The sequence below is a fragment of the Drosophila ficusphila genome, unplaced genomic scaffold (genome assembly GCF_018152265.1).
Source record: "Drosophila ficusphila isolate 14025-0441.05 unplaced genomic scaffold, ASM1815226v1 contig_197, whole genome shotgun sequence".
Taxonomy (NCBI): domain Eukaryota; kingdom Metazoa; phylum Arthropoda; class Insecta; order Diptera; family Drosophilidae; genus Drosophila; species Drosophila ficusphila.
The window spans coordinates 5,261,856-5,274,528 of NW_025064091.1; the positions used below are offsets into that span (position 1 = coordinate 5,261,856).

The 12,673-nt window shown below is 42.2% G+C and overlaps 1 protein-coding gene across 2 annotated transcripts in view; it reads left to right on the forward strand.

Moving 5' to 3' along the window:
* The first annotated feature begins 2,750 nt into the window (after positions 1-2,750).
* Positions 2,751-12,673, forward strand: part of LOC108097697 (transcription factor Sp9) — a 29,235-nt gene continuing 19,312 nt past the window's right edge. For both annotated transcript variants that reach the window (XM_017200170.2, XM_017200171.2), the window contains exon 1: positions 2,751-3,811. In XM_017200170.2, the coding sequence (XP_017055659.1) occupies positions 3,698-3,811 (114 nt within the window). In that variant the 5' untranslated portion in view covers positions 2,751-3,697. The remainder of the gene's footprint in view (positions 3,812-12,673) is intronic.

The following is a 12,673-nucleotide window of genomic DNA, read 5'->3' on the forward strand; positions in this document are numbered from 1 at the left end:
CTCCCACAAGCTGGGAAAGCTGGGGGAAAAGCGGTGGGAAAATGCGTGGCAGACCACCCTCTGCGCCAGAAAGAGATGCAAAACGTCGGCGAAAAGAGACGGAAAGCTCCAGTGCGGAAAGCTGATTCGCTCAAACGAGTCTCGGCGAAAGAGAGAAGGAAACTCGCAGTTTCCCACGGGGCAAAGGAAACGGGGGGCAGTGGAGGAAAATCGGTGGCTGGATGCCCCATGCAATCAGTCAGCCTTATCAGTTTGCCCAGCTGATGAGCTCCGAACCGCAACTACATGGCCGAAAGGAGTCAGGAAGTCGCTTTGGCCTTGCCCGGCGACCATCCATCGGCCAACCCATCCGCCCAATCGACCAACCGCCCATCCCCCGCGGTACCGCCCACTCCTTCCAACCCGCCTAACGCCCACCCATCCAACTTCGCCCACCCAACCACCTCCGCCCACCGCTTAATGTGTTGCATTTGTCCTGCAGCAGGATCGTGAGTCCGGGCCTCTAGTCTCCCAGTTGCTGCAAGAAACCAGAAGCCCTAGTTTCCTAAAACACTGCAAAAGACTTGGATTACCTTTGGCAAAAAATAGCAAAAATGATTGAGCAAACATAGGGAATATATAAAATGAGTTTACTCTTAAAAATATTATAAATAAATTCAAACCATTGTTTTACAGATATTAATACAAACTCTTTTTGAAACTATAACTTATTTTTTAAGGACTTTTAAATTTATTTCCATATTTTGATTGTATGATTCAATATTTTTTTTTTGGTTTTTAAAATAAATATTCAACTTAGATAAAATATTTCTTCACAAATTTCCTATAAAAAACTTGATTCAAGAAATGGCAAATGCATTATTTATAATAAAATATAATATTTATATAAAAACCCCTAACTGATCATTTAATACCTTTTTAGATTTTATTAAAATATTTTTTAGATTATAAAATCTATTGAGGTTCTTTCCCAATTTGAGAGCCATCCTAAGGATTCGCTTCCGATTTGTTTTCCCGCTGTGCAGAGAGTTTCCCGCGGTCAGGCGACTTGTGCTGGGCACACTTCATCCACATCATCCACTTCATCCGTTTCATCCGCTTCGTCCACATCATCCACTTCATCCACCTCCATCGACAGTCCGCCGTGGTAGTTGGACTTTTCAGCTTTTCAGGGGCTGGCGTTTTTCGGCTGCCTGGGCGTTCTGTTTGCATAAGCCGGCCAGAAGCGGAGCGCTGAGAAAAGGCAAGGGAAGGGAAGGGGAGGGGCGGGGCGGTACGGGGGGTGTGGTTCAATTAGCCGGCCTCTCAGCTGCAGCCCAGAAATGCAACAGTTCGAGCGGCAGCTTCCAGCTGTGGCAGGCTTAAGTGGCACGGGCTAATCTAGGCTAACTCCCCGAAATCTTGATTGAGTGCTCCCAATTTTGGATCTAAATATTTTCAATAAGCACTGATCGTTCTGTCCCGAAGGTGTACAAATAAATTCAGCACATTTCCTTATTGAAATTGGCCTTTGTAAAGTAAACCCTAAAAACAACAGTAATTTTGCGTATACTTAATATTTTTTTTTGCTTTTAACAGCTTGGCTTAAAAATTTTCGAATCTCTTAAAAAAAATATCTTGAAAAGGCGCAAAAAATCATTTCGCAATCAGCTCTTGAAAAAATAATAAATATTTGTATTATCTTCAATAGTAATTTTTTATAAACATATTAATTTTGATTAGCTTAAGAGCAAAGGCAAAGCTAGTCTACTTTTGGGGGCAAAGCTCGGGTGTTAGAAGTTCATTGGGCCTTACTTTCCTTTCATATTTGCGCGGTCCAGTTTCCATACTTTCCAAATAGCTGACCACTTTTCCCTTTACCTAATTCGGTTGTTTCAGGGCACAAACACGGCCACTCCCCTTTTGACTCCCTTTCGTTTGAGCCCTGATAACTGAGGCCGATAAGCCCGAAAAGTCGAAATGGAAATCAATTTGTCATTTTGCGTGGATTTTTATTTTGGTTTTTTACATATATGTATTGTTTTTATGTACTCTATACCTTTTTTTTATACCCTTTTCTATGCCTTTTTTGAACCCTTTTTTGGGCTATTTTTTAAGGGAATTCTCGGAAAACAACATTTGGCGAAACATTTAATTGAACATAGTTGCCTGCTGCTGCATTTGTTTTCAGTTTTCCACGCGAGGCACGCGATGGAAATGCGAGTGGCGAAGGAAAAGCGTGCGAGGGAGATGGCACGAGGCACGTGTCCGTGTTGCGTCGGCCATCTCGCTCGCACAGCGGCCATCGCTCTAATTATAGGTTAGGCCCGACCGATCTGCCATTGGCCAAAGCGTTCATATAGAGGGGGCTGAGCTCCGGGAACTGGTTTTCCGAACCAGCCGGGGTTTTTATGAATGAAACTGTAGGCAAAGGCACCACCAAAGCGGAAGAGTGTTAGTGTGTGTGCGCGTGTGTGTGCGAGCGGCGGTGGTGATAGTGGTGGTGGTGGTGGCGTATCTTTTACCCCCCTGGTGGTGGTTGGCACTCTAGTCTCTGCTGAACTGTGTTGTCTGTACGACCATCTCTTTCGCTCCACTGGTGAAAGCATCCAACATGCTAACCCCAAAATGAAGTAAAAAATACGAAATGCACGAGTGTGCAGGCTATCTCGCTTCCACCGCTGCTGCTGCGACGCCGGCGTAGGCAGCGACCGAGGCAGCGGCGGCGGCAGCGGCGACATTTAGCCAAGCTTTTTGTTCGCGTGAAACAGTTGCAAGCCTTTGAACGATCAGCGACGACGGCGTTACTTTTGGCGCGGATACAGCAGCGACACTTTTTTTCCGTTGGCAGGCGCCTCCTGTCACCAAACAAACAAATCAACAAGCCAACAAACAAACAAACAAACAAATAAACAAACCAAGCAGCAACAAACAAAAGCATAAACAAACCATAAACAAGCCAACCAGCAGACAAGCTAAAGCAAACAACAACTGTGCATTTTTGGTTCGAGATTCCTTTAATTTCTTCGCTTACATTTCTTTTTTTGCCTGTGTTCCTTAAACAAAACAAAAAAAAAATATTTAAAAATAATATGCATATATATAATAAGTAAGCACAATAACCAGTGACAATAAGAGCAGTGGAACATTGCAACTCTGAAGAGCAAACATCAGCAAACATCAGCCGACGGCCGAGTGGGAAAAGTGCAACGCCGACGGACTCGAGAAAGATACAGATACAGATACAGATAGAGATTATACTCGTAGATACGGATATCTGGGCGTTGGGCCAAATGCTAATGCTAATCCCTTAGCGGTTTGCCCACTTTGCTTTTTTTCTGAGTGCGTGTGTGCTTGTGCTGTGCTGTGCTGTGCTGTGCTTGCCAATCCATGTCCATGTCCTTTATATCTTCCTCCTATACTCCAAACCAGTGAGCCTGTCCTGCAACAATAGCCACAAAAAAATACATAAAGAAAAAAATAGATAGAATACAAAAGAAAGCAAAACAAAACCGAACCCGAAACAGTTGCCTTAAAACCATTGTGTGAGAACCGTTTTTAAGTGGCTGGAAAACAAAGCGAGTCGCCAAGAGAAAAAGACACCATCATTGTGCGCCTCAAATTGACAGCAGCAGCAGCAGCGACAACTGCATCTGCAACTGCAACTGCAACTGCAGCAGCAACATCAGCGGCAGCCGCGGCAACATCCAGTGCAAATATGCTAACGGACATGACACCGACCGCCGGTCAGCTATACGGCTCCCAAATTCCGGCCATGGGTATGAACATCAGCAACATCGCCACACACTTGCAGAAGCCACAAGTTAATCCGGTAAGCCCAAACCCAAACCCAAACCCAAACCCAAACCCAAACCCAAAACCCAATTCCGAATCGGAGTCCGTAGATACGTATCAAGATACGTATCTCGCAGATAGGTCAATCCAGATGCTCTTATCGAAGTGCATCTCACTTGGCAATTATGAACATACTTACCATCACTTTTCACACAATTACCAGCCATCTGGTGTATTAATCAATCCCAGACTCTAAAAGAACATAGATACTTACCCCTTAGATGCACTACAGGATAAATACGATTAAAGATGCAATTATGCGCACTTATTATTACTTTAGATACAATTTCTGAACAAGTAACTTCATAAAATCTATAGATCTTATTATCACAGTATAAACTAATCAAATATCAATCAGAATTCAAACGTAAATATTCATAATATTATAAAATATATTTTATCAAATTAAGAAATTTCACAAAATAATTCGCTTCATTTAAAATGTATTTTTTTGAATTGCCGTATAAATTTCAAAGAAAATATAAAAAGACATAGAGGTTAGCTCACTTTATTTAATAATTTATGCTGCCCCAAATCTGTACACCCAAAACAAAAAAGAAACACAAGGTGTCTCTAATTACACCCACTCTTGAGTTAGCAAAATATTTCAAAGAGATCGTTGTAGAATATCGCCCGAAGCATTTCACAGATACACATGTGAACTCATTGCGGACAACTGGCTGGCAGGCATTTTTGAATGCATCCCACAGATACTTGAACACTTCAGCATAACGAACGTAGCATAATGAACGTAGTGAAGTCTAGTTGTTCTATGAAAAGTATCTTATTGATACTTTTTTAGGGGTACATCTTATAGAATATTATTTTATAATTTTTGAAGGAGAGTTCCTTTTTTTAATGTGCTACCAATATTATCTTTATAAACCATAACTTAGATATTATCGTATTTAGTTTCCCCATATTAATGGTTAGTATCTCATCGATACTGTGCTCTCAGAAACTGCCATTTAATGTCAGCACTTTTTTGCTTGCTCTACCAATTGTCCCGCATATCGGACAAATCAACCACTTACACGGCATTAGCATTGACAATAAAAACAGCCATAAACAAACAATGACAACAGACGCCGCGGATTCGCACTCGCACTCGCATCCGGATTTCGATTCGCATCCGAGGGATTCACAGTAGCGCACACCTTTTGTCAGCCGCTCAGCTGGAATCCCTTTTTCCTTCAGTTCGATGATTGCCACTCATCATCGCCGGGCGAGTTTGAAATTTGAAGTTGGCAGTTTGGTTCTAATGCCGAGGAGCGGGAATACGGCATAGATGGGCTGGCAAATCGATTGGATGCGGCTCGTTCAGACCCGATTTTTCTGTGTGCCAACGGATTTCACGGTATGGGCCGCAGATACATAGCTGCAGATACAGATACAGATAAATACCAGGTAGGCGCCGTTTCTCGGTTTGAAATCAATTATTCAGGCTCACTTGAGGTGTGAAGCTAACGATGGAATCATTCTGGGCCAACTATGGGATTATACTTTTTCCTCTTCTATTATTTTGTTAGGTATTTTGTTGTTTTTTTTTTTTTGTTTTTTGGCAAACTCCTGAGATCGTATTTCCACGCTGACTTCTTGACTCACAGAGCCCATTGTGTTTCGCTTATCAGACGGCGGAAGCAAACACTTAAAGGCTAAAACGCATCAGCGTTCATAATGATCTTCTGGCCCCGATCCAAAATTCGCTCATCAATCTCGACCGGCCTTTGATCTGGCCCGAAAACTAAGACAGATTTCCGCTAATGATCGTTTTGGCCGGCTCCTCTGGGCATTTTGCCTCTGCTCTCGATTTCAATTCGGATTTCAATTAGCAGATTATGCAAACTACTCTATTGCCACAACATATAATATTGGGGTAAGCCTATGTAATTCGAAGCAAAAGGTCAGCGGCTAGATCAGTGGATTAAGTATTTCGCAGGTTCCAAGGTTCAGTTTAAAAGTTTTCCATTAAAAGGCTAGCCAAAGCACTGCGAAATTTGTTATATTATAAATGAAAGGTTAAGGATAAAACAAAGAGTTGGTAAAAGATTTACAGACACATTTCAATAGCAGTAAAAATATTTATTGTCTTACAAAATAAATAAATAAATAAATAATATTTGCTAACTCATAATTGATCTAATTTCTAATCCCAAAACATAATCACAATCTCTGAAACCCTTTAAATCAATTACCCATTCAAATATGTTTTCCAACTGGAAGTTATTAGGTGGCATATTGGTATAAAGGAATCTTAGAATTTTCCCCCCATTACGAATTTGCATGAATCGCATGACACTTTTAATAGAGTCAGCAACGCCAAATGGGCGCAATGTGATTGAGGCAGTGGCAATCTGCAGCCCCTGGCCACCGCGGCCCCGCCCCCTTTGGGGGTCCCATCCGCCCCTAAGTGCAGACGCCACGCAACTGCGTGTGCCCATAAAAAATGTATTTGCCAACAAACCGCAGAACGAAACGGGCTGGCTCCTCCACATATAATACAAACTGGCCCCTGGTCTCCAGTCTTCAGTCTTTAGTCTTCAGTCTTTGGTCTCCAGTCTCTGGGGCTTTGGTTTCGGTCTCGTTCTTCTCCGGATCTGCATATTGATGGAGGCGAGGAACGAGAAACGTTTATTAAAATTAATACCACATCAATCATTTAACAAACGCGCCTGTCGGCCAAGTTCAAAGCAACGGCTTCGACTAGACCAAAAAGCAAAAAACACAAAAAAAAAAAATACAGAAATAAAAACAGAAAATAAACGGAGTTGAAGACTTTGGGTGCCTGCTTAAGAAAGTTACACATGCGCATTGGTTTTAATTAAAAGCGTTTAAAGACATCACAAGCGAAAAAAAAAAAAAAAAAAAATATATTGGAAAGGAAAAGAAAAGAACAGAAGAAAGATGATAAATTACCGAGACAAACTGAAATTAACATTTGTGCCGGGAAACAAAGAGACAGCCGTGTGGCTAGCAGATCACAGAAAAGCTCCACGAAGGGATTATATTGAAAGCCGCTGTTAAATTATTGAAAATCATGCAACGATCCGAGCCGTTTTCCCATGAACAGCACAGCCTCATTTGTTCAGTGTTCGCTCTGCGTCGGCATAATCAGCATAACAAAAGGAATTAAGCAATAAAATATTAATGAAAATACAGTGAACACTGCGAGCTGAACGCTGAATGCTGAACGCTGAGCGCCGAGCGCTGAACACTGAAGAAGATCGCCGCGTCATTGACTAATTTGTTTGTGGTTCTCCCAACCTCTTTCTCCACTTGGCCAGAAGGCGCCAGAGGTCTTGAAGGCAGGGAGTGGCCAGCGGTAGCCGTGACAGGCGCCCCATAGATCCTACACCTAGAGAAATTTGGTTAAGGATAGGGTATTTCTTACTACAATATTTTTAGGAGATTTTATGCGAGACACCATGAGCAATAGTTGCAGTTTTACCATACATTTTTCATATTTTTTAAAAGGTTTTAAGCATAGGATCTCAGCCATAGCTGAAATTGTATAAAAGATATTATAGATTAAAGTAGTTATCCATTGAATTAGGAAGCTCTCTAATCAAACTTTGCTTTGCAATTTGGTAATACGGTTTGAATAGACCAAAATGGTTTAAAATCACTTATAGAACAATTCGATTAAAAACGCATTTTCTCGCTGTGCTCTTACCTCCATCGGCTGCTCGACATATTTACTTAATATGATTTGGCTTAATGAATGCGCCTTGGCTTTGTGTCTGCCCCTTTGCTACTTTGTGGCCATTCTTTCTCCCCTCTTTTCTAGTCTGGGCATTTTTCACCTTTGACAAAGGCTGGGCCCGACGCAATTAACTTGCGTCATTTGGAAAATTAGTTGGCATGATGCTGCAAAAAGGCAGGGAGTCCAGAAAGGAGCCACGAAAAGGGGCAAGTGGCAAGCGGCACAAGGTCGCTGCTGCCGCTTCAAAAGCGCCGCTTGAAAAGCATTTTTCAATTTGGTTTTTCCTTTTAGCCATCCACTTTTTTTGTTTTTTTTTTTTTTTTTCAATTACAAAGACCACGCACCAAAAATTCATATGCATGTCTATGTGACTTTCTGACTTGCAGTTTGAGTCGCTCCATAAAAAAAAATATGGTGAGAACACGTTGCGTATACGCAACCACGAAAATTTGCATGCCAAAATGAGAAAAACTGGAACAGACCCTGACCAAAATTCGAACAGAAATTACTCGACAAGCGTTTCAATAACATCAATGTGATTTATTTCGTGTAAAATCAAGTAGTGACTCCTATTTGAAGTGTTTTTGTAAAATATAATATATAACCCCTGGAGAGCAAACTTTACACGCCCCTGGATAATTGAGATTGCAACACGTGTTAACTGCCAGTCAAGTGCCGCTCCCCACTTTCCCCTCTGCTTTTTCATCGTATAATAATCAACAATTTAAATGCCAAATAGAATTTATGCAAATTTATCGCTCTCTTGAAATGAGAATGTTTTAAAAATGCTAATACTAATTGAATTTTATATAAATATATATATTATATATGAAAATATTGTTGAAAGCGAATTATCCGCACCCGCTCTTTTTCACTTACGAGCAAATTCCAATGGGGCTTTCGTTCGCTTCTAATGAATATGAATATGAATTTGAGTAGCCAGAGGCAAATGATTGACTGGACTGGACTGGAATGGAATGGAATGGACTTAACTGAGTGACTGACTGACTGACTGGCTGACAGAATGACTGACTACCGGGCCAAGTGCATATTAGATGGCCCGGCAATTACCTGCAACACAGCGCCGGCCAACAACGGCAATCACTCAATGCTGAATGGTCTGAATGCGCTTCTAATGAGTCAAGAGGGAAGAGGAGAGGGGTGGGGGAGGGGGAGGGGGAGGGGGTAGGGGTACGTGTGTTCGCTTTACACCTTACACTTTGGACATTCCCAGGTGAGATGTGGCTATCTCCCCTCCTCCTCCCAAACTCTTCGACATCACCCCCTGTGTGTTCTATTATTCACTACTAATTTGAACTGACATCGAATACGCTGCAGGTGACAACCGCTGACAATCGGTAGGAACTTTCGGTAGGGCACTATAAACGGAGAATGGAGAATGGAAGGGGGGAGAGGAAGAGAAAGAGGGGGAAGGGACACGCCCACTACAACCCCCGGTTATTTCCACATTTATCATGTAATAGTTTAACTCCAACTAAGGTTGGGTATTCAGTAATTAAATGGAGTACGATTAATTATTTGTAGGAAAGTAATGCGACGCCATTGGGTTCTATTTAAGAAATACTTATAATGGAAATATATATAATATTAAATATATGTATTTTATTAAAGTGAAATGTCTACTACTTATCCTGCTGATACTTTCTGTATTGCTTTCGCTTAACCCTTTCGGCCATCGTTTTTGGCTTGATTACCAGCCGCATTTGAGCCGCAATTTTCATCTGCTTCTCGCTGGCCAAGTGCAAAAGCGACGATTGCACAAGCCGCTCAATAACTTGTTATAAATTTTGTTGACACGAAGTCAAAGCGTTTGAGCAGGCAGCGTTGATTTGAATGCAAGTTCATGAGTTAATCAATTTTAATGCCCGGCACGGCAACATGGCAACACCAACGAGTTTTTGGACGACGTTCGGGCACGTCGTCTACACATCGATCGCCGCCAGATACTAAACAACAATACACTATCTATATAGCTGGCCGACGATCCCCCCCATAGCCCCCCTCAAACCCCCTCTTCGTCCGATTTTCTCTGCGCCCCTGGCAGCTACCCTCCTTAAGCAATCAATCGATCCAGCCTCGCCTCGAATTGTTTGATCGTGTTGTAAATTTCTGCTCGTACCCAAGTATTTTCCAACTTGGTGACGGCAAATGCTGCGATGGCCGACTCTCAAGCCGGGTTTTAGCCACAAAATAAAAAAAAGCACAGCACCAGCACAGCACAGCACAGAAAACAGAAAAAAAATAAAATAAAAACGCGAGTCTGGGGACTCAGAAACTGGCCTTATACGGTGTACTCAGAGTCGGGCCAAGACATTATTTATTTATATGTATTTTTTATAAAGCCTTGTATAACTTGATAAAAAAAAACACAGAGCGAGTGAGAGAGAGAGATAGAGAGAGGGAGAGGGAGAAAAAATAAAACAAGGAAAACGAGCAACGGCGACTGAGTCGAGCCACAAGATTGGGTTACGTTTAAAAGTTTTGTGCGCTTGCAGAATGAAATGATTTATGGTCTGAATTACAGATAATTGTGATAATCATACCGAAAAGGTTCGGGCGCAGTTCGCATTCGCAGATATTTCTCGCTCTTCATACTTGCTTTTTTCTGATTTTTTTTTTTTTTTTTGGCTCGGAATCGATACAGAAATCGGGGGCTGCAAAGGGTTAAGAGTGGCAGGGAAAAAGGCGGCCATATAAGTTGGAGGGATGCGTGTCTAAAATGCATAAAAGATTTCATTTCGCAGGGCCAAAGACGAACCGGGAATTGAGGGATTTATGAAAGGCTGATCAAACTTGCGACCCTGAAAAACATGCAAAAATATTTGGATACAGAATAGCATGTTAAGATTCTAATATTCAACTTGCAACTGTTTGTCTTAAGAACTCATAATACCACTGAAATTGTGTTACAAAGTTTCAAAGTTAATGAAGGATACAAAAATATTTATAACCTGCAATGAAATGGTTGAAAAAGCATTTACCCGTATACAATGTTGAATGGTTTTCGCCCTATTTAAACATTTCAACTTGCATCTTCTGACAAGCATCTCCATCTTGTTACTTCATATGTGTATCTAGGATCTTCTTGACTTGCTCACCTCCCTGCACACGAGTCCCTTTCCAGCTGAGTATCACTTAGTCTAATTCCTCCACGACTGAGCATCCTGCATAACAAAGATTTTTGCTAATTTCCTCACAAAAGGAAAAAGAAAGGAGAGATCACAATGAAAGGAGACCAAAGCGGAGATAATTCCGACACACACGGAATTATGGAGAAAGAAGGGCGCAGAGTGCTCAGATTTGTCAGGAGATTTTCGGCTCAGGGGCAACTTAACAAGGCAACAAAAACAGCAACAAAAACGGCAACAATGTGTGGCCAAAGATTATGATGACGATGACGGGGCCAGCATATCTGCCACATACGGATATATGTATACATATATATATCCCTGAGATGCAGTTTGTTTTCGTTACGGCTATTTAGTGCTTTGGCCTGCTCAAGCGCCTCGGTTTTTGGTTTATTTGCTTAGGCGGCTTAGGACAGGAATGCCACAGAATTTATCCTACCCATCCCTCAAAAAAAAAAAAAAAAAGAAGAAAAAAAAGATACAAGAAATCCCACTATGTGTGTGCTGTGCATTTCACAACTTTTTATGTGGTCATATTTCTTGCAAGTGCTGAAGTGTGCCTGACTGACATCCCAAGCTGTCTGCTTTTTGGATCTTTTGGGATTGCCGGATTGTTGGGCCGAAAGATGTTGGGGGCCCGTCGAATGACAGGAAACGAGCGCCGAGCCGTAAAACGCTTCAACTCCTTGGCATGTTTAATTGCCGTTAGTTTTTACACTCGCCAGCGAATATCTCATCGAATGTCAAAGCCAGCCCACAAAACTCACAAAGCCTCACAAAACTGTTGTCCGCGAAACGTTGCTGGGTCAGCTGATTTCTCGCTTTCGCGTGATTTATGCGATAGGTGGTGATTTACGAGTGAGGGGGCAGCTGCATCTTCCCCCGGTTTTCAATTGAATTAAATCAGGCCAAGAAGTATCCTTCAGAATGGTGGGTTTTCTGCGAAAGGCGCTCTTGTCCGTAACTGTCCGTTATGGGGAGATTATTCCTATGAGTCACTCGGCGTTGGAGTTATCTGGCTGAAAATCTTTGTGGTTGATGGTTATAGTTATGCGTTTTCCAGCCCTGCATAATTAACTAGGATATTTACAAAATTTTATTCTAAGTTTAGGTTGTTAGAGGTGTTCTAAGTCTTTTCCCACTTACTTAAATATCTTTATTTAATCTCTGATGGATCCTGCTAAATTGGGTATATCATGTGGCAGTCAAGAGTAGTTGAGGCCCCCGTATTTTCCTTTGATAGCTCCCACTCTCCGGTTTTCCCAACTGCCGTCTTCTGTCAACGCGTCCCCAAAAGGAAATCTCAGCCGCACAGCCGGCTGTAAATATTGTGTTAAACATTAAATGAAGTCGTTAAAATCGTTTAATGATGCACTCGTTAGTCACTCGCGTTGACAAGTGAGGTGGCCTTTTTTTTTTTGTTGTTGTTGGGTTGGGGGGAAAGGCGAATGAGTCGCTTGGCGACGACTCCTCCTCCTTTTTGGCTGCTTGGCAATCTGGCAATCTGGCGCGTCAAAATCAACGGCCATGACTTCAGTCGGCTGTTGTCAAAAGGAATTGAAAGGATGTTTGATGGCATGCTAAATTGACAAATGCATGCAAAACACTTTTCGGCTGCCGCATTTGCGCCTACCGCCTCATTATTCATAGCTAGTAAAAATCGCATGTTGCCGCCGTTCAGAGTGTTGCTGCTGTTGTTGCTGCTGCTGCTGTTGTTGCTGCTGCTGTTGCTGCTGTTGCGTGTAAGTTGCCATGCAATTGGCATTGCCTCATCCCGATTTGATCCCAATGTTCTCGTTGGGCAGGAGCAATTAGCAGTGGGGAAAAGCCTTCTCTCGCCCTTTTTCCTTCAATAGTTACCTTGGCTGTCATGTTTCTGCAACAAGTGTTGCAGTTGCTGTTTCTTTGTTGCCGTTGCATTGTTGTTGTTGCTGCTGCTGCAGCTGCCCAAAGTCAAACGGTTTTGGGGGGTCTAGTCGTAAGGTCA